Source organism: Petaurus breviceps, unplaced genomic scaffold (genome assembly GCF_028583685.1).
Source record: "Petaurus breviceps papuanus isolate PSGF00001 unplaced genomic scaffold, PetGlider_PUasm1.0 90845, whole genome shotgun sequence".
NCBI classification, from domain to species: domain Eukaryota; kingdom Metazoa; phylum Chordata; class Mammalia; order Diprotodontia; family Petauridae; genus Petaurus; species Petaurus breviceps.
Window position 1 is genome coordinate 2955898 of NW_027187359.1, and position 21377 is coordinate 2977274.

Genomic DNA, 21377 nt, shown 5'->3' on the forward strand with positions numbered 1-21377 from the left:
ACTTTCTGATAAAATGGAACCTAGCCTAGAGGTGTTTACTCTTCACAGGGACCAAACCTCATCCTGGGATTTCTTTTCTGATCTTCTCAAACTGTCCCAGGAGGACCCTGATTATGTCCCTGTTCTTATTTATCTCCACCCATACTTTGTTCACCCTAAGGTGCTATTTTAACTCTTTTGTGAGGGAATATCTTGAGAGCTTGGAATTTTCTGACCTACTCTGCCATCTTCCCAGAATCCTCTCCCTTACCACATTTATTTTAAAAAGGTAATAATAAATATTGAAGAATTCATGAGTCAAAAAGGAATTACATGGGGTGGCTAGGTGGTGCAGTGAATAGAGCACCGTCCTTGGAGTCAGGAGAACCTGGGTTCGGATCCAGCCTCAGACACTTCACACACACACACACACACACACACACACACACACACACACACACACAAAACCTGTGTGACCCTGGGCAAGTCACTTAACCCCAATTGCCCTCCAAAAAGCAAAAAACAAAAACAAAAGCAAAAAGGAATTAGATACCTGTGGTTTTTTTAGCTCCAGGGTTGGGGGGGGAGGGGAGGATGTTGACACATTTAGAATTCAGAGTGGAAGGAATTGATGCAGGGGGTGTACCGGAAATGGATGGGAACAAATGGGAATGAAAAGAGGTAGAGTAGGGAGGAGGAGCTAGGAAGGAGTTTTGGAAGCATATCCAAAGTGCCAAGTGTGACCAAGGAAGGTGGAAGAGGGGAACATTTAGGTCATGAGTCAAAGGAACAAGAGAGAATGGGACTTGGCTACTTACCATCAAATACTGTTTGTCTATACAGGGTGGTAGAGGCCAGCGGCTTGTAATTCAGGTCCATTTTGTTACCATAGTGGCCCATGGTGACCTCAAAGTGAACCTGGTCCTTAAAGGCAGGCATCATGGTAGAGGAGAGGAAGATGACACACAGTCCATACTTTTGTCGGTACAGTTCACTCTGGTTAATGAAACACACACACCCTCCCCAATCAGATAAGCAAGGAAATGGACAAGGTCATAAGGGGAAGGGAAGCAGAGAGGCAGGATGAGATAGATGCTCATGGAGAGTTAAAAGGGTGTGGTTGGTCTCCCACAGGAAAGATCCTGGTCTCTCTTTAGGGCAGCCTAAAACATTGTTTTCATCATGTGTGTCCCTTTCTCAAAAGCCCACAATGGCTCCCTCTTGCCGAATTGATTAAACATAGATTCTTTTGTCTTTCATTCAATTTCATATTCACCTCTCACATAAATGATCCAAATAGCACCCTAATTGGTTTCCTTGTCTCCAGTCAGTCCCTTCTTGAATCCTTACTCCTCTACACAGCTACCTTCCCTGTCCCCCCCCTCCTCCCCAGTCCCCTGCTCAAGAAAGCTCCAGTGGTTCACTCTTGATTCAGGATCAAATACAAACTCCTGGGCAATTAAAGCACTTTAGTAAGCCCAAATCTACCTTGAAAGACTTATACTATTCATACACTCTGTGGCTTTGATCATACTAGGTTATTTGCTGTTTTGCAGGATGACTTTCAGGGCCCTCCATTTAAATAGCTATTCCCATGAATGAAATGCACTCCCTTGTATCTCTAGCTCTTAGAATCCCTAGTATCAAAAGGGATTGACTCAAAGATCACCTCCAGGGCCAACTTCTACAAGAGGCTTTTCTTGGGGATGGGGGAGGGAAGCAAGGAACTAGCAACTGGGGAGATCTGGAAATTTCTCCTGCAGAGGGAGAATTTATCTGAGTTTTAAAGGAAGCCAGGAAGTCTAAGAGATAGAAGAACATTCTAGGTATGGAGAGCAGTCATTACAAAGCAGGAGACAAGAGTTACCTCTATAAAGGCAGTAGTATTCCTAGGGAGAATAACTTTTGTTTTCATGTCTTGTATTCCAGAGACTAATTCCATTAAGACTCTACCTCGATAAATTAAGCCTTCCTCCATTGAGTCCAGATGGGGGAACTAGAACAGAAAGGGGGCAAAAGAGGGAAGTGAGGTGTGAAGAAAATATAGGAGGCTATAAAAAAAAAATAAGAAACAAAAACTCCTTTAGTATGGACTCAGAGTCCCAATTATTTCTTACCCAAGGCTGATTTAAGAAATGCACAGTGTAATTGATTTCCCATCCCCAGAAGGGAATCCTGGACCCTAGTAGTGACAGGACAGGGTCTTTGTCCCTCCATCTACCACTCTAGGATGGGGCTTAGGGCTTCAGCAGATAACACAGCTTCTAATGTCTGGATGGTGGCAATGGAGATGTACTGGGATGTTTCTGCAGCTCCCAGTGTTTCTTACTGATGTTCTGCATGATGCTTACTCCCCTCCCATAGTTCTCTGAGGTCGAAATGAAGGACTCACAGGTTCTTCATCAGGGAAGTTCTGGGATAATGCTTTTTCTCCCTCATGAAGAATAAGGTAGCTAGGGCCAAAGCAGGGCAGGAAGCCTGAGGATGCTCCTGAGAACAAAGAGGGGAGGAGGAGCAATTGGATTGGGTGGAGGGTAGGGGAATGACCCCCAGGGAGCTGGGAAAGTAGAGAGGTCTACCCTGGTTACCTTTAGTGAGTGCTCCCACTGAAGAGAGATGTGTGATATTCAGACTGGCTTTCCCAATCACCTCATTGTGTTCTCTCTTGTCCCTGAGAATGAACATAACTCCAACTGAGCTCTCTTCACCTTTATTACTTCATCCTGGATGAACTTTAGTCTCAAATTCATTCATTCATTTAACACACATTTGACAAGTAACTATTATGTACCAGACTCTGTGCTAGGTGCAGGGGATAAAAAGACAAAAATTTGCCTTCAAGGAGTTTACATTCTATTGGGTGAGAAGCAACCAAATACAGATGAATAAATTTCAAAAAATACACAAAATAAACCCAAAGTCACTTTTTTTGGGGCGAGCAGGGTAGGGAACACTACCAACTGAAAGAATCAAGATTACTCTCACATGGGAGGTGGCATGTGAACTGAGACCTGAAGGAAACAAGTGATTCTAAAAGGCAGAGATAAGGATATAGAGCATTTCAGATATGGCAAAAGCACCAAGGTGGGAGATGGAGCATTGTGTATGGGAATGGCAAGTAGGCCATTTTGGCTATACTACAGGTACTTACCAGTCAAGAACTCTCAGCTTGATATGGTTGGTCATGCAGGGCAGCTGCAATGGGAAGGTTCAGTGGGAAGGAGGAGTGGGTAAGGTTCAGATTTCTAAAATTCCCAATCCCCTGGGGTGCCTTGGTGAATTAACCAATACTAAGAATAATGTATTTAGTTAAAATTAATTAGATTCAAACATTAAGCACCTACTGTATACAGTGTATAGGTAGTAAAGGAGGTACAGTTTAGATATAACATGGTCCCTGACCTCATGAAGCTTTGTGCCATGGACTGCCTTGGGAGACAGTGAGTTCCTCTTCTTTCTAAGGTCTTCAAAAGCTCAAGGGCCGCTTGGGTGTGTTAGAGAGAACTCTTTATCAGATATGTGTGCAATTAAATGACTGCTGAGGTCCCTTTCAATCCTGTAATTCTGTGGTCCTAGGACATAGGCTTGGTTTTACAAAGGCCTAGTCGTTCAACTACTGATATTTATGGTATATAAAGCATCAGCATTCAATTTGTAATTTAGGTGCCTTCTTACCTCTTAAACTCTTGGCTTCATTTCCTCCTACTTACATAGCACCACAGACTTCTTCCCCTCCTCCTACAAACATTCATAGGTCTTCCCATTCTAAAAATAACTTTCCCCTATCCTGCAAGCTTCTTAAGCTATTTTATCTCTTCCTCTAGAACGGATAATCTGATTGTTATCTCCATTTATTCACCAACCCCTTTCTCAACTCCAAGGAGTCGGGCTTTCATACTCATCCCACCCTTGAAATACTCCTTTCCAAGATCACCAGTAACCTTATCACCAAATCCAATAGCCTTTTCTCAGTCCTCATTCTAAGATATTCTCTATTGAAATTTCATGGTTCTCTTCTTATCTAAGAATTCCTTCTCTGTTCTAGTCATTGCCTTGTTTTCTTTTCTCCATCCCCTCAATGAGATTAAGTTAAATGAGACCCAGGGGCTCTAACTTAGCTAAACTTTGTAGCTAACACAGTAGTCTGTGCACAGTAGAGGCTTAATAAATTATTTGCTAAATTTCAGTTGGTTTGCAGTAAGCACATGAAGCCTCCGAGCCCCCAAATTACAAAGATCACACAAGAGCCTTTCAAGCTCTTTCTTAGGACCATTTGTTCTTATTCTAGAGACATTCCAACAAGTTTGATTTTCTAGTTTCCCAGTCCACAGCAGATGGGAAGCAGTGAATTAGAGTGAGGCTAATGAAATGTAGAATTAAAAACATTTACAAAAGCAAGAAGTGGTAGCTGACAGGGAAGAACACGAAGAAATTCTAAAGAACAGACTCAAGAGCTCACAAATCAAAGCATTATGGGATCAGCTGAGTTTAGGGCCTACCAGCCTGCCACATCTTCTGCTTGGAGGGTTATCACTGTGTGACCATGACTACTAATAGTCATAAGGTTGACCTTGAATGACTAAGAAAAGGCAAACTTATGTTGAGATAATTTTGTTTTAAAAAGTCAGAGTATTTAAAATGTCTTAAGGACTTCCAACAAAAATGGTTTTAAAAAGAGAAAGTTTAAAGGGGTGAGTTTCAGTTATTTGCTAAAAGACCAGAATAATTCCTTCTTGACACTGAGGTCTCACTCTCCCATTCTTTCTGTCAGAGTACCCTCCTCCCCCCAGCCTCTGATACCCATGAGAAGGAAGAGCCAGCTGCTAAGTATCTCTTCTGGTTCTCTGTGTGTGTGTGGAGGGTGAAGGAGGAGGAAGAGAAGCAAGTCCTTTACCTGAATAGAGAAGATCAGAGTCTGGTCCCACCTGGGCTTCTCTGTATGGAGCTTCGGGCTAGTTTTGAGCTGGAAGGTAGGTATTCAGTAATAGAGTCAGGTGTTGAGCATTTTATCTTCCTGCTCTATGGATTACTTATGAGTTTACTCCTTTTCCTCACTTCCCCTCCCAACCTACCACTGACTGGTTCAAGGAACCTTCCTTTTTTAGGCCTCTTAATGTGTTTGTCTTTAAGTCAGGCTAGGTTCAAGTATCCCTTTTAGAATCCTAGATTATCCCTCATGGGCAGCTAGATGGTAAAGTAGATGGAGTGCTGGACCTGGAGTCAAGAAGACTTAACTTCTTGAGTTCAAATCTGGCCTCAGACACTTACTAGCTGTGTGACCCTGAGCAAGTCACTTAACTGTATTTGCCTCAGTTTCCTTATCTGAAAAATGAGCTGGAGAATGATGTGGCAAACTACTCCACTATCTTTGCCAAGAAAATCTCAAATGGGGTCACAAAGAATTTGAAACAAATGAACAACAATTCAATTCAGAGAGGTTAAATGACTTGCCTAAGGTCACACAAGTCTTAAGCAAGAGAGGCAAGATGGGAATTCAGGTCTCATGACTTCAAATACAGAACTCTTTTCACTATATCATGCCACTTCTTAATAGGTATGGGGAGAGTAGACCTGCCTATTCTAACACTAAAGCGGTTTTCTCTATTACTAACAAGACTGAGGGAAAACCAATATGGTGAAGTCCCCTGAGATTGAGTAGGGGTAGGTAGTCTGTGTAAAGATAACCTTGGGAGTTTACATATAATCTAGGTTCCTCAGTTCCACACCTGGAGTGTACAGTTGATAGGATCCAGAACCTAGCCAGAGGATTAGAAGTTTCAATTCTAGGTCTGTAGGCCACACAGAACCTCTGCCCTTTGCTAATTATTTATTTCAATTACTTAATTAATAGTAAATATTTAGTAAATACTAAGCATTAGGCTAGGTGCTGGGGAGAAAAAAACAAAATGAAAAAGTCTTAAGATCATAAATCTAGAGCTGGAAGAAACCTCGTCATCTAGTCCAACCCCTCATTTTATAGTCAAGAAAATTGAAGGTTAAATGATATGCCCAAAGTCACACAAGTCAACACAGGGATATAATCATGAATCAAACCTCTTTAAAAGAAAGGGGCTTGTGTGGCACTGGCCCTGGAGTCAGGAGAACCTGAGCTCAAATTCGGCCTCAGACACTTAACATTTACTAGCTGTGTAACCTTGAGCAAGTTGATTAACCACAATTGCCCTCCAAAAAACAAAAAAAAATAAGAGAGAGAGAGGGGTTTTTCTCTTTCCTTGAGACTCCCTTTCTCCTGCCATGTCCAGGGGTGCACTGATAAATGTTTAACAACTGGCTCTCAGGGAGAAAAAAAGTGCTAGGGCATGTTTACATTTCATCTGAATTATTAACATTTCTCCATCACTTTCTTAATTCCAGAGAGTTAACAAAACAATACATAAATCCCTGATTTTTTAGAGTTAGTTGATTTCCAAGGTGTAAAGGCTCACAATGAAAATTTAACAATCAGCTCTGGTATAAGAAAGCTCTGGCACATTTCTGAAATGTAACTCAGTGAAAATGGGCCCATAGTTTCAAGGAGCATATAACTAGAGTTAGGAAAATTGAGTGGGTGAGAGCTTATTTTAAAAAACAAACAAGCATGGGGCGGCTAGGTGGTGCAGTGAGTAGACCACCAGCCCTAGAGTCAGGAGGACCTGAGTTGGGATCTGGCCTCAGATGCGTAGGGAGCACAAGAGCACACACACACACACACACACACACACACACACACACCTAGCCGTGTGACCTTGGGCAAGTTACTTAGCCCCAAATGCCCTCAAAAAAAAAAAAGAAAGAAAAACTAAAGCAAACATAGTACTCAAAAAGGGCTTTAGATACTATCTAGTCTAACTCCCCCATTTTATAGATGAGGAAACTGAGGCCCAGAGAGTTTAAGTGATTTTCTGAAGGTCACAAAACTTAAGAAGATAAAGGAAAAACCTTGGTCTCCTGACTCCTTGTCTATTGCTTTTTCTACTATACCATACTATTATTAGATGCCTCCTCCCCCTTGGAGCCTGTTTCTCACTTACTATTTTCCCAGCTATTTCCAGCTCCAACAATGGATTCATCAAGCTCTTTTTCTCCTTGACATTGTGGGAAAAGAACCTGGAAGTCATAGTAGTTTCTGGGGAGCAGGAAATGGGGTAGTAAGAAAACTTACATGTTCTTCAGCATGATACATTAGGATTTTCCAAGCAGGAACTATCCTCCCCGGGCATATTTCTCCCCCCAGAATGGGATGAACAGGGAAAATAATAGGGAAGGATGATCCCAGGGCAGGCCTAGGAGAGGGGAGCCCATCTGAAAAAGTCACTACAGAATCTAAGCAAAGTGATTCATGGGAAAGTTCTCCCTTGACCTTTCTTTATTCTAAGGGTCAATGACAAAGTCATAGCTGGGATGTAGGACTATGGTAATATGATGAAGTCATGTTGGGAATTAAGCAGGTATTGAGGGGCCCCTGGCTTTACTGAGGTGCAGGTCTTCAGCACAGTAGATAAAGAACCAAAAAGTAGCTAATTGGATTGGGACTGTGGCTGACATGAAGAGATTCTTCTCTAATTCGCCAGTTTCATGCAGATATCCATAATCTACCTGGAAAAACCATTGAACAGATGGAGACCAGGGCCTCATCAGAGGCCTGGGTTGAGGTCAGGAGACACTGCTCTCTAACTTCCCACTCATGGAGCTTCAGGACCCTCACGCTACTGCCTGTGTGGAGGGCTGAATGAGTCAAACCAAGGACCCATAAGTGTCATATAAAAAGTAACCAGGGCCTATTTGGGTACATAGCCTTACCGGGGCTTGGTCTCCAACACCGAGGACAGACATGGTGACCTTCAGGTATCCTCTGATCCCTAAGTTGGGCTTATTGGAATGGCAGAGGCCTAGCCACTTCCTCATGAGCGTGTGCCCTGTGTGGGGAGAGAGGAACATATTCCTTGTGACCAGTTTGAGGGTTCTCCCACTTCTCCCTTGGCAACCAGTATGGATGTATTGGTGTAGGTCTAATTTCTTTCTTGTTCTAACTAAGTGATAGTATTAACCTCTTCCTAAAACTTGGAGGAAAAGGGGAAACCACTAATGGTGGTCCACTCAGGCAAGAGCATTCTACTAAGATGGTCCCTCAAAGAAAGGCCTGTAGGAAATGGAAACATTATATTGGCTTCTTGGACTGAAGGTCATCTGTAGTGATTACTGACCTGGTCAGAATCCAAACCTAAGATCAAGTGACCAAAAAATTCCAACCCTTAAATATAAAAGCCTATCTTCAGCTTCAAAGTTACAATGTCAGTAGAACTCAACTCCCAACACCTAATTCCAAGTGAACCTTGACCCCCAAATCTCATCCTGAACCCTGACCCATACCAGAGATATTTTTATAGTTCATGATTTTTATCTAAGGGGGGGACCCTTTTTGGAGAAAAAGTACTAGATATGTTATGTAGAACCCTCTACATTCTTCCTAGTCTAAAGGATGAGTTAAACATGTGTGAATTATATATATATATATACACATACATATTGTCTTTCTTCTCCATTGGAATCTAAGCTCCTGGAGGGCAGGGACTGTTTCTTCTATGACTTTGTAATCCCAGACCTTAACATAGTGCCCAGCACATAGTAGGTTCTTAATAAATGCTTGCTGCTGGTGTATAGGGATCCATCTTTCCCTACTGGAAAGTTGGAGGGGGAATGGGGGAGGATATAGAAGAGAGCAGATTGGGGGATGGGGTATACAATGGGATTGCTGTTCTGGGGTGGTGGGTAGGGGAAAGACAGGGAGAAAATTTGTAACTCAAAATCTTGTGGAAATAAATGATTTAAACAAAAAATAAACATAAAATTTAATTAAAAAATAAATGCTTGCTGGATAACTGATTGATTTCTAGGTATCTTGACACCTAGATTCACTTCTTTATGAACAACAGTAGATACACGGCAGTCATTACCTACCTGGAGAGTAGTAGATGATCCCAATATCTATCTAAATAGACAAGAGGAAGAAACAAATTAGGGACTCCAGTCTCTAGGTAGAGCCCTAAACTATATAAGGTTATTTCCCCCACTACCACCACAGAAAGAACCTGATCATCACTGGAGGTACAAGTATGTAGGAAAAGGGATCAGAGGATGGGGGAAGAAGGTTGTCAAGGTAGACTTGCAAAGGCATTCTGGATTAGAATTCACTTCCTTCTCAGATAAAGACTATATTAGGATACCATAACTTCACAAAGTAGGCCAGAGCCATTATCTTTCTGGCTTAGGTTCTGTCTCTGGTAGAGACACAGAGAGACATGTATCAGGAAGCCAGGGTTTACCTTCCTTTACATGAACCCCAAAGGTTAGAGAAGGCATCCCCAAACATCCTAAATTTTCCTTGTTCACTCTGGTATGATGATTCCATTGATCATGTCAACCCTGGAATGTTCTATATTTGGGTATTTGGGATATCATTCCAAAAGTTTTTCAGTAGCCTGTGGCTTTTGCAAGAGAGTTTGATTTCAACCATTGTTGCTTGCTATGGCTTTGTTACCTGCCAGTCTATCTCTTAATAAATTAATCCTTGCCATCTTTTGGAATGAATGGATTTTTTTAGGCTTACTGTATGGAGGAAAACTATCCTTTCATTATGCTAAATTTGCCTTTTCTGATCTTCAATGGATGTACTTTGGTTTTACGAGTCTTGATTTGAAATCCATAGTAAACACTTCATAACTGTATGGACTTCCATCCCATTCCCCCCTTAGCCTTCCTCTTTCTTGACTGAAGATTCCTAATCTTTTTAGTCTGTTCTCATAACACAGCATCATGTCATGTCCTCTCTTCATCGTGCACTGGAACATTTGCCTTAATTAGCACTTTCTCTAGTTCAAGTGTATTGTTTTCTAAGGTACAGCAACAGAACTAGATACCTCCTTCTAGACTTGGAAGGATTCTGATGTTAGTTGGTTAGGAATGGTGAGCAGGGTCAGGAAGGCTGCCTAAAATCAGTGTAATTGATTGCCCCTGAACTGGGCTTGCCAGGAAAGTTCAGAAATACGAGCTCTTTAAGGGCAGAAACAGTTTGGTTTTTGCCTTTGTATTCCCATTGCCTAAAAGTGCCTATTATAGTGATTAATAAATACATGTCAAATGAATGAATGGATGTAGAGGGATTATAGGACAGGTATGGAATTCAGGTACCAGAGCCTTGGGAAGGCAGGCTCATCATAGTTTTCCCCAATTTCTCCTCCACCCCCGAGAAAAGAGGTCATTAACCTGGGGGAGGGGAATCTACGAATGTGAAAAAATATTTGCTAACTGTATTTCAATAAAATTGGTTTCTTTCGTAATCTTTTTTTTTTTTTTGCTTTTTGGAGGACAATTGGGGTTAAGTGACTTGCCTGAGGTCACACGGCTAGTTTTTGTATTAAGTGTCTGAGGTTTCATAATCTTTTAAAATTTTATGTATTTAAAAACATTATTCTCAGGAGTCCATAGATGTCACCAGACTGCCACAGCTTAAGAAGGTTAAGAACCTGTGATCTTGAAGCTCAGTTGCCACTCACCTGGCACCTCCCAATCTCTGAATTGGCTCTCCTTGCCTGGGAGTCCACCACCTGTGGAGGAAGTTTCCAGAAAGATTCAAATTTTTTGTAAATTATTTTGCCCTCACGGAGCGTGATGTGATGGGCGTGGGATGTGGGAGATGTGTGAACAGGGCAGGGGCTCCTCAGTTCTATTTTTAACTCTATCCTTGGGTCTCTGGAGGATTGGGGTTGGGTCCCTTCCTTTTGCAGTCAGGAAGGGAGTATTAGTTATGGAACATAGAGGTCTAAGGCCAAGACAGTTCTGGGGAGAGAAGAGGTAGGGAAAAGTCAGAGAAAAGAGTGAAACATTCTGAGAAGTTATGTTTTAAACAGCATGCCTAAGCAGTTTAGAACATAGGAAACTTATGGTCTTGTTTTGAGGCAAGGGTTGTCCTCCTTTTTGTAAAAGCATGGGGGGTGGGGGGTGGGATAAGCAGCAACCCAAGAAGTCCCAGAGTAGCCTCCTGGTTCAGGACACAAAGTAAAAACAACCAGAAATGGAGTTCTATAGTGTCTTTTCTTCTAGTCCAGGTCTCTCCCCAGTGGACCTCTTATTGTATGTGGAGGAGGGAAGAAGGGTCTGAGGGTAGGGGTAGGCATTCACTTTTCATAGACAACAGAAAACATCCTTTCTTCCTCTCTCTACAATTCCAACTTCAAGACTGATTGGAGACTCCTCCAACATGCCTCCAAGGGAGGCTTCTCTGACTATTCCCTCCTCCCTTCACAATGATCTTTCCCTTCTTTGAATTCCTGTGGTACTTGGAATTTGATATCCCACAATCTAGCACTTCATTATATTGTCCTATATTAGTATTTAGGGAAGTACAGTCATAGTGGATAGAAAGCTGGCCTCAGTCAGGAATAATTGATCAATCAATAGAACAATAAGCATTTATTAAGTATCTATTCTGTGCCAGGCACTATACCTAAGCAGTGGAGCCTTGGAAAACCTGGTTTAATGTCCTAACTCTGACACATACAGCCCAGATCACCATGGGCAGGCCATATAATCTCTTATAATCTCAGGCAGCCCTCAAAGACTCCAAGTTTGCTGATATGCTTTGGTAGAGGGACTTTTGTCACTGAAAGTTGCCTGACTCCTAGAGAGCATAGGTAGAACTACCTGTACCTACCTAGCTAGATATATAGATGTTCAATTGATACTTGTCATTTCTTTTGGACTCCTCTAATGCATAGCAAAGACCTGGGTATTTAGCACATTTGGAAAGGGGGTGACCAGATAACTAGGATTCATAGTGTAGGGAACTTCCACCAATGAAACTCCTGCCCCCAGTGGAGATCAGCATCTACTCTGCAACTTATATTCTTAGAGGGTTGCCTGGGCCAGTGAGAGGTCAAGTGACTTCCCCAGGGTCACACAGCCAGTATTTGTCAAGAGGTGAGACCTGAAGCCAGATCTTTCTGACTCTGAGGCCAGCTGTTATATCTGTTATATCAAGGTGCCTCTCATAGATATATTTGATAAATACAAACTTATGTTTCAAATTATTTGAAAAATCCGTGATTTAATCAGCACGAATGCTTCCTTCACTGATGCAGATTCCAGCCTCTCTACACTTTGGACATGATTTCATGAGATGTCATAAACAAGAAAGCTTTTTAAATAGTGGCTAACCTCAGACAAGAGACATATTGAGTTTATTACTGGGTTCACAACTTTCCAGTTTGGTAGGAGCTGCCAGAGCTTGATCTGTGCCTTGGAGAACCCAAGCATCAGTGACTTCTATGCCCTAATGAGGCAGCAGTAGAATTTTTGCTGACTAAAATGAGATATTTGTAAAACACTTGACACATAATAGTTGTTTAATGGATGCTTTCTCCTTTCTTCCCTTCTCCCTAACGTTAGTAGGTCTTCTTTGGCCAGGGAACATGGAACTGTATCAAGGCATCAGAACATTGGACCATAGCTCACAGTATATGAGAATCTTTAGGCTATCAGGTGAATGAAGGGAACAAACTTTTATTAAGTACCTACTGTTTGCAGTCACAATGCTAAGTATTTTACATATATTATCTCATTTGATCCTCCCAATGGCTCTGGAAGGTAGATACTATTATTATCCTCCCTTTTTTATAGTTGAGGAAACTAAGGCAAACAGAGGTTATAGAATTAGTTACAGATCTAGTAAATGTCTGAGGCTGAATTTCAACTCAGGTTTCCCTGACTCTAGGCCTAGTTCTCTATCCATTGTGTTACCTAGCTGCTTGATGAAGTCAGAGACAACCTTGGATAAACTGGCCTCTGAGGGGGACCCCCAGAAAAGTAAAGGGGAGGGAGAACAGTTCATTCAGGAATGAGGTATGATGGGAAATATTTTTCCAAACCATCAAAGACGGTCATGATGCAGGAGGTTAAGGGAATCTAGTTGACTTCCTTACCTGGATTAAGATGATTTCTTCAAAGAAGTCTGTGGGATACTGATGTTGGAAATTATGAAAGAATTTCTGAAACATAAAGAGATGTTATTGTATATTGGGGAAGGAGGTATAATGTTAATGGGATTTAAAATCGTCTTGCCTCAGGTGGAGCCCATTAAGGGAAGCTTGCTTAGGGGAGGCTTAAGTGTAGGAAGTCTTTCACATCTTTTGTTAATTTCTAATTAGGCACTGGGTCAGAAGGGTTGTGATGCCCTCCTGCTCTAAAAAGGGTATATATACTCTGAGGGTAGCATTTTGCTTTGTGACTCACTCCTTGGAAGAGTGTTCTTGTGATTTTACTAGATGAGACTCTGGGTAGCCATTAAGGAGAATTCCAGCTTTGAAAAACCCAGATGTTGGTGCTTCCCTCTCTGGTAACTATGTATGTATTGCCTTGGTCAGACAGTTGGATCTGTCTGTTGATCTGTGCTAATTTCTCAGACAATTAGAAGCCCTGTCTGTTGGTCTTTATTTCTCTGCTTATTATATTCGATATTTTCTGTGTTTGAATTTTCTCTGAAGTTCAGGGTGCTGATTTTTCCCCTGAACTAGTGAATATAATTAAAAAAGATTGTTGACCCCTTGAACAGCTGTCTTTCCTTGTAAAGCAGATCTAAGAACCTGTACGAGCAGCCATCCTGGATATGCCAGTGTGGTTGCTGCTACAGCAGGTGATGGGGAGGGGGAGGGTAGGCAGTTGAAAGGGAATGGTTAATTCTAAAATTCATAAGAATCATGGATCATAGGATCATCACAGATATAGAGCTGAAAGGAGCCTCAGAGGCCATCTAACCCAAACCCTTCATTTTATAGTTGAGGAAACTGAGCCACAGAGAGTTTAAGCTACTTGTTCAAGATCATATAAGTAGTAAGTGTAAGATGTAGGATTTGAAGTTCTCATTTTCTTTTTCTTTTTTTTTTTTTTAAAGCAATTGGGGTTAAGTAACTTGCTCAAGGTTACACTGCCAATTATTTCTGGGTATGGTTCTAAGTATCAGAGCCCGGATTCAATCCCAGATCATCCCGACTCTGGGGCCAGTGCTCTTACTCGCTGTGCTACCTGGCTGCCCCTCATTTTCTTTTTCTTTAAAAAAAAGTTTTTTTGGTGAGTTTTCAACTTGTATTAATATATGTAGTTGTTCAAATGTATGAACAAATAAGTTTATTGCTTTCCAAAAATATGGTGACATATCACCCTGTTGTTTTCTCTAAGGAGGCAGGGACCAGCATCAGAATCCCAAAACTCAGAAAAATGTGCTTATCCTCCTCACCTGATCCCTAACCAGGAGCCTCTAGTGATAGCAGCATCCACTTCAGCCAATAACCCAGTCTCATGACCCATTACTTTATGCTAAAGACCTGGGACTTCCATTGTTATTGTTGTTGAGTTGTTTCAGTCATATTTGACACTTTGTGACCACACATGGTTTTCTTGGCAGAGATACTGGAGTGGTTTGCCATTTCCTTCTGCAATTCATTTTATACATGAGGAAACTGAAGCAAAAAGGATCAAGTGACTTGCCTAGGGTCACACAGATAGTAAGTGTCTGCACTCCAATTTGAACTCAAGTCTTCCTGACTTCAGGTCTGGCATTCTATCTAGCTGCCCAACAACAAAGCAGCTCACAGAAGGGGATAGAATAGAATGGAAGGAACCTAAGGGAGCATCTAGTTTAATCCCCTCACTTTACAGATAAGGAAACTGAGTTTCCTAGAAACATCAGGAGATCTGGAAAAAAATTAGAGGATGCCAGTGGCCATCACCTCCCTGAGGAGCCCATAGCTGGTTCTCATGGTTCTTGTCCAGTCTGGGATGGAGCTTTTATCCATTGCTGACTATTGTTATTTCCAGAAAAAGAAAATTCCAGGTACCTAAGGCCATCCTCCCTGTCCTTGCCTTCCCCTCTCCCCTTGCTTCAAGGCCAACCTCATTGAAGAAGGGGTTATTCCCTTTCTTGATCCGAGTCCGATACTCATGATTTCCAATTAATATCTTCACCACGGGCACAATGTTGTTTCCATGGAGCTGGCGGGCTTCAAATATTCTCACCTGAACCTGAGGAGAAGAGAAGTTGTAACAGGCTGGGCCGGGTCCTATCACCCTTGTCAAACAGGGCACCAGGGAATGCCTTAGTCAGTCCACTGGGTGATTATTAATCTGTACCTCATGAAAAAAGCAGAACAAAGCCAAAGAGAAGCCTCAGAGAACAAAAAAGGAGAGAAAACATTTGTGGATCTGGGCACAGGCTGGAAATCAAAACAGCTTTAAAGTCCTTGGGATTTCTCAGCCCTCTGCCTCCACCCTTGTTCAGGCCTTTGTCATGGGACTGTAGACTCAGGGCAGGAAGGGGCCCTTGCAGGTGATTGAGTCCTGTGCTAACTTATTCCCTTACTTTGCCCCAGAGGAGGTAACTGATGACCAGAGAAGTGATCAAGACAGTAGGTGATCATTGCCGCCCCCCCCCCCCCACCAGGTGATCTGGTCACCTCCCGTGACCAGATTAATTTTTTTTTCAGGCACAGCTTTCATCTTGTCCTGGTCAGAATTGTTCCTCTCCTGACATTCAGTTTGTCCCCTAACCTTTCATTAGACTGTTAAGTCTTAAAGAATAGGGAGACAGTGGAATCTGTAGAGTATAGGGATCTATCTGTGTGACCTTGGGCAAGTCACTTTACATCTGGGCCCCAGGCCTCAGGGTGCTGGGCTAGATGATCCCTAAGATCAATCAGTCAATCAAGAAGCCTTTATGTGCCATACTCTTTGCTAAAAGCTGGTGATACAAAGGAAGTAAAAATTGGTCTCTACCCTCAAGGAACTTAAGATCACGTCAAACTACAGATCTTTGATATTATAATTTACCTCTTGGTATTCCCAACAGTGCCTAGCACTCTGCTGGGTACTCTATCTCTTGTCTCTCTGTTTTTTGTACAGGCTGTTCCCTTATGCCTGGAGGGTCTTTCTTCTTCTGGTGTTGGTTATGGTTGTTTAGTTAATTTTTCAATCATGTCTAACTCTTAGTGACCCCATTTGGGATTTTTTTTTTGCTTGTTGAAGGGTAATTGGGGTTAAGTGACTTGCCCAAGGTCACATGGCTATTTTTTGTGTTGTGTCTGAGGCCCGATCCAAACCCAGGTCCTCCTGACTCCAGGGCCAGTGTTCTATTCACTGTGCCACCTAGCTATCCCCATTTGGGATTTTCTTGGGAAAGATATTGAAGTGGTTTCCATTTCCTTCTCCAGCACATTTTACAGATGAGGAAACTGAGGCACATAGGGTTAAGTGGCTTACCCAGAGTCACATAGTTAGTATGTACTATCTATCACACCACCTATCTGCCTATATATTCAGATATGTTTAGTTGTTTTCTTTGTAGAATATAGGCTCCTTGAGGGCAGGGATTATTTCATTTTTTTCTTTGTGATCTCAGAGCCTAACTTGAAATCAAGAGGACCTGAGTTCAAATTTGTCTTTGGCCATTTCCTAGCTGTTGTGACCCTGGCAAGTCCTTGATTGCCTCCAAAAACAAAAAACAAAAAACTCAAAGAAAGGCAACCTTAAGGAACTAACAATGTAATGGGGGAGACAACAAGCAAACAACTGTGTACAAACTATATACAGGATAAATTGGGGATAATCAACAGAGGGAAGGTACCAGCATTAAGGAAGATCAGGAAAATTTTCCCATGGAAGGTGAGACTTAGCTGAAACTTGAAGGAAACCAGAAGGTGGAGGTGAGGAGGAAGAGAATTCCAGGCATGGGGGATAGCCAGTGAAAATGCCCAATCAGAATCAGAAGATGGAGCATCTAATGCCAGGAATGGCAAGGAGGACAGTGTCACTGGCTTGCATCATAGTGGGGGGGAAGTAAGGTGTAGCAAGGCTGGGAAGAAAGGGAGGACGAAGGTTATGAAAATCATAACCCAGTATAAAAATCAAACAATATTATATTTGCTCCTGGAAGTAACTGGGAGCCACTGGAATTAATTGCATAAGGGAGGAGGAGGGGGCAGTAACATGGTCAGACTGTGCTTTGGTAAGATCACTTTGACAGAAGAATAGAGGATGGAGTGGGGAGATTGCTATTGCAATGTTCTAGGAGGGAGGTTGTGGTTTGTCCTTTGTTCTTGAAGGCCATGAGGGATATGATGACATGATTTGCAATTGCCTTTGATTTGAGTGAGACTGTGAGAGAGAGAGAGGGAGAGAGAGAGAGAGAGAGAGAGAGAGAGAGAGAGAGAGAGAGAGAGAGAGAGAGAGAGAGAGGTTAAGTGACTTGCCTAGGATTACATACCTAGTTAGTATCTTAGGCTGGAGAGAAAGAGACAGAGAGAGAAAGAGAGAGAGAAGCTATGCAAAGTCCCCAGCCTCACTTTTTGCTCCAGAGTCATCTGGGTCCAGTGGCCAAATATAAATTTGGATAACTGGAGATGGCCTAGGATGTAGTGGGAGACCTTGGCTCTTTTAAGCTAAGGTCTACTCAAGTTCTCACTTTGAGTGGGTTAACGCCCATTCAATGAATAGACTTTTTAAAGAAGTGAGCCAAGGGATGGCTCCTTTAATTTAAAAAAAAAATTAAGCTAGGAGGGGAAGACCCTTACCTTAAGGTTGCTGGCCAAGAGAGAAACAGTCACTCTGAGTCAGGAGGGCCCAAAAAATAACCACTAAGTGGTACTTAGGCAGGGACCTCTTGTCTAATCTAAGAGATCCAGAGTGAATTGGGTTTAAGGCTTGGTCTTTGTGAAAGAAATCTAGACAATAAACCCCAAGTTAACTAGGTAGCTTTTGGCCATCAAAATTTAACTTTCTTTGGGCAGAACACCCTCAGGTAAGGAGAAGAGAGGAGGGGCTGCACCAGGGTGGTCCTAGTGCCAGAAAAGAGGAAATATACAAAAGATGTGAAGGTAGAATCTACAAGACTTCCTAACTGGCTCCATATTGGGGGTGAGAGTGGTTTCTCTCATTTTTCTAGAGTCTTCAAGCAGAGACTCTATGGCCACTTGCCAGGTAGGTTACAGTGAGGATTCCTTTTGTGTAGGGGTTGTACTAAGCAGCTACTGAGGTCCTTCAATCTCTCAAATTCCAAGATTCAAGCACTACCTTCAACTATGCAGCCTTTATTGTTCCACTTAGTTGACAATGCCTACCCCTCCCATTACTGAGTACCTTCTTATATATTTGGATCTGTTTGTCTCCCCTGTAGAATGAAAAAGCCTCAAAAAAGGGCAGGAAGTATTTCATTTTTGTCTTTGTAATTTCAGAGTCTATTGTTTATCCTTCTTGAAGAGGCCTATGACATCTGAAAGGTGATGCCATTGAAGAGGTTACCCACTAAGAGGGTTAGGATTGCTCTGGAGACCCCAAAATACCAATACACTGGGTCTTGCTGAATGAATTCGACTCAAGTCTTCTCAGCCAAAGAAAAGTAAAGTTTATTAAAAGTTTGTATTAGACACAGAGTAAGTCTGTGCTAGGTCATTCTACAGCACTCTCACTATTCTATGGCATTCTATGGCACTCTCACATACATGGAGACAAGATGGGGTCTTATATACAGAAGGTTGTGGGAGGAATCTAGGGGTGGTCTAGAGGAGGAGTTTAGGGAGGGTCTTCAGGAAGAGTTAATGAGGTCAATGAGTGATTAAGGGTGAGAAGCCACCTAAGAGACTACAGACAATGGTGGGCTACGCCAGTTCAAGGGTGTATTGATATTTTGATAGGCTCTAGGGTGGGAAGTAGATGAACAATGGAGGGCTAGGCTAGTAACTAGGCTAGAGTTAGTAGTTTGTAGTTAGTAGTTAGTAACTAGGCTAGAGATCTAGGCCCAGCCACAAAGTAAGGCTTATTGCCTCATGCAAATGCTTCTTCAAATAAGACTATTTAATCCAGAGTCTTAGGGAGGTTCCCAGAGCCTGTACCTCAAGGACTCAAGGAGAGGTCAAGGGAGCTCCCAGAGCCCATACCTCATTCCATGATTTGCAAGTGAATTGGATTTGAGTGAGGGAGGGCTGTGCAAAGTCATCAGCTTCACTCTTCTGGGTCTTTCTGGGTCAAGTGGCAAGATATAGATCAGGATGACTAGAGATGACCCTGATACAGTGGGAGACCTTGGCCTTTTTAAGCTAAGGTCTTTCCTAGGTCTCAGTTTGATTGAGGCAACAGTGCCTGGCACAGCATAGGTCCTTAATAAATACTTTTTGATTGACTGATTGATAGTCAATAAATATTTGAATGATTGATTTCCCCTAACATCCCCAAAGCTATAGTTGCCCATCTTTAATTGCAACCATGTGCAAGGCAAACTTTTTTTGCGTATTTCTGGGCCCTCTGGAACCTAGATACAGCCCAGAGAGGGAACAAATTTACACTGGGGCTCCATAGCAAGGAATCTGGGAAGGAACTCAGATTAGAACCTGGGAGCTCCCTCTACCAGATGTTCTGGTCCTTGAACATGTTCTCACTCAGCAATCTTTGCAGAGGCAACCTTCTGTAAATGTGAGCTTGGAGCCTGTCTATCACTACCCACGGAGTGTCAGCAGGAGCATATTAGGAAAACCTGGGACTGATTCAATTTGAACCTTGGGAGAAATAGCTGGGGCTTCCTTACCTGGAAGTCCTGTGGCTTGGAGGTCAGAGGCATTCTCACGTTGTGGCCAGCCACCATGATTTCATGTTTTCCACCCTCCTTAGAGCTGATGCCGGGCTTTTCCCAAGTTACTGAGGAAACACAGACCTTCGAAGGTGGGTTGAGGCAGGGAGGAGGGGCTTCTTTTTGTCTGTCCCTCCATTAAGAGCACCAGCTCTTATAGGAAGGGGGAGAGATGAGCATATCCTGTTCTCTACCTATCTAATTTCCTTCTGCCTTTAACACCTCTGCACAATCTCTTCACCCAGCTGTTTGGATTCTACCTTCTTCCCCTTGTGACCACTTTCTGGGCTCTGGAATTATGTTAAAGGCGAACCAAATAAAGGCTAGCATTTGAAAGGTTATGTGACTTTTTTTTCCCCTTTCTTATTCCATCTCCACCTGGATTTGGGTCTAGCTCTTGCTATTTACAAACTGTGTGTCCTTGGGTAAGTAGTTTCCTTCTCTTGAAATCTGTTTGGTCATTTGAAAAATGAAGGCCTTAGATGACCTCTAACCCTCCTTCTAACTATGGTTCTATTCTCCTAATTGAAAAGATAATTAGAAGAATCAATACATTGTAAGCAAACAAACACACATTTCTGTTTGCAGGTGCAAGTACATTTGCCTCTCCTGAATATTTTTATGTGTCTTCTTGCGAGGGCCCCCCCACTCCTACCCCTGTGAGTGTCCAAGGTGGGAGAATATCTAGAAATGATACTTAGGCCTTCAAGATGATAACCTAGTGCTACATTCTGTTTTGTGGATGAAGAAACTGAGGGCCCAAGAAGAGAGACTTCACAAGGGCATAGATCTCATAAATGACAAAACTCGGAACCCAGTGGCCTTTTTCACTATTCTCATATCCCCAGAAATTGACTTTCTTGTGCCTTTCTCTATAACTTAGGTGTTTTTTAGTTCCCTGGAGAATAGAACATTAATAGCAGGTAAAGGACAAGCAGAAGACATTTAGGCTCTAAGACAGAGCCCTTTAACCTGAAGCATGCTGTCAGCACCCAATGCTTATGGACTGAATTGGGGTAGAAGTGTATCATCCTGGGACAGAGGAGGCATGGCTCAGGGGGATGATTATGGGCCAATGTGATGGCTCACCTGACTTATGGTGGGCCTCCTTTGGCAGGTAGGTTATTTGTAAGGTGATAGCACTCTGCAAAAGAAAAGAAAGCAGAACTATGGGTAAGATATAAAGCTTCTCAAACCAATTCAACAGGTCTAAACTTGACACTGCCCCAGTGAGCTTACTTCTGAACTCTTCTGAATGAGATTGGTAGTGATCTAAGTGTGATATATGACATTAGGGGTGCAGTTGTGAGGTCTGATAGAGTGAGTGGTTGTGAAGGAACCTGGAGATAATGTGGGGGATGTAGATGATAGCAGTGGTAGGAGTAGGTAAGGAGGAAAGGGTGTATATCTGGAACAAAGTCCCAACTACTATTTTTGGTGCCTGGGGTCAGCAGAATGGAGGGTACCCTTAGGAAACTTTGCAATTTGTGATGTCCAAAGCATATATGAAAAGCAGAACTGTTTATACAATAACTACTTTATAATGAAAAACAACTTTGAAAGACTTGAGAACTCTGATGACCAACTATGATTCCATAGGACTGAGGATGAAGCATGCTTCCCACTTTCTGAGAGGGAATTGATAGAATCAAGATGCAGAATAAGATATATATTTTCAAACACAGCCAACAAGGAAATTTGTTTTGCTTGTTTATGCATTTATGTTTCAAGGCCT

The 21377-nt window shown here is 42.3% G+C and overlaps 2 protein-coding genes across 2 annotated transcripts in view; one reads left to right on the forward strand and one right to left on the reverse strand.

Annotated features, from left to right (window-relative positions):
* FER1L5 (fer-1 like family member 5) overlaps positions 1-8380 on the reverse strand; it is a 47033-nt gene extending 38653 nt beyond the window's left edge. Inside the window, 9 exon segments of the mRNA XM_069071912.1 lie at positions 798-975; positions 1847-1975; positions 2372-2466; positions 2568-2650; positions 3131-3174; positions 4874-4942; positions 7011-7105; positions 7452-7575; positions 7780-8380. Of these exon segments, the coding sequence (XP_068928013.1) occupies positions 798-975; positions 1847-1975; positions 2372-2466; positions 2568-2650; positions 3131-3174; positions 4874-4942; positions 7011-7105; positions 7452-7575; positions 7780-7917 (955 nt within the window). The 5' untranslated portion in view covers positions 7918-8380.
* LMAN2L (lectin, mannose binding 2 like) overlaps positions 1-18292 on the forward strand; it is a 102086-nt gene extending 83794 nt beyond the window's left edge. The window contains exon 9 of the mRNA XM_069071910.1: positions 18255-18292. Within this exon, the coding sequence (XP_068928011.1) occupies positions 18255-18277 (23 nt within the window). The 3' untranslated portion in view covers positions 18278-18292. The remainder of the gene's footprint in view (positions 1-18254) is intronic.
* The last annotated feature ends 3085 nt before the right edge of the window (positions 18293-21377 follow it).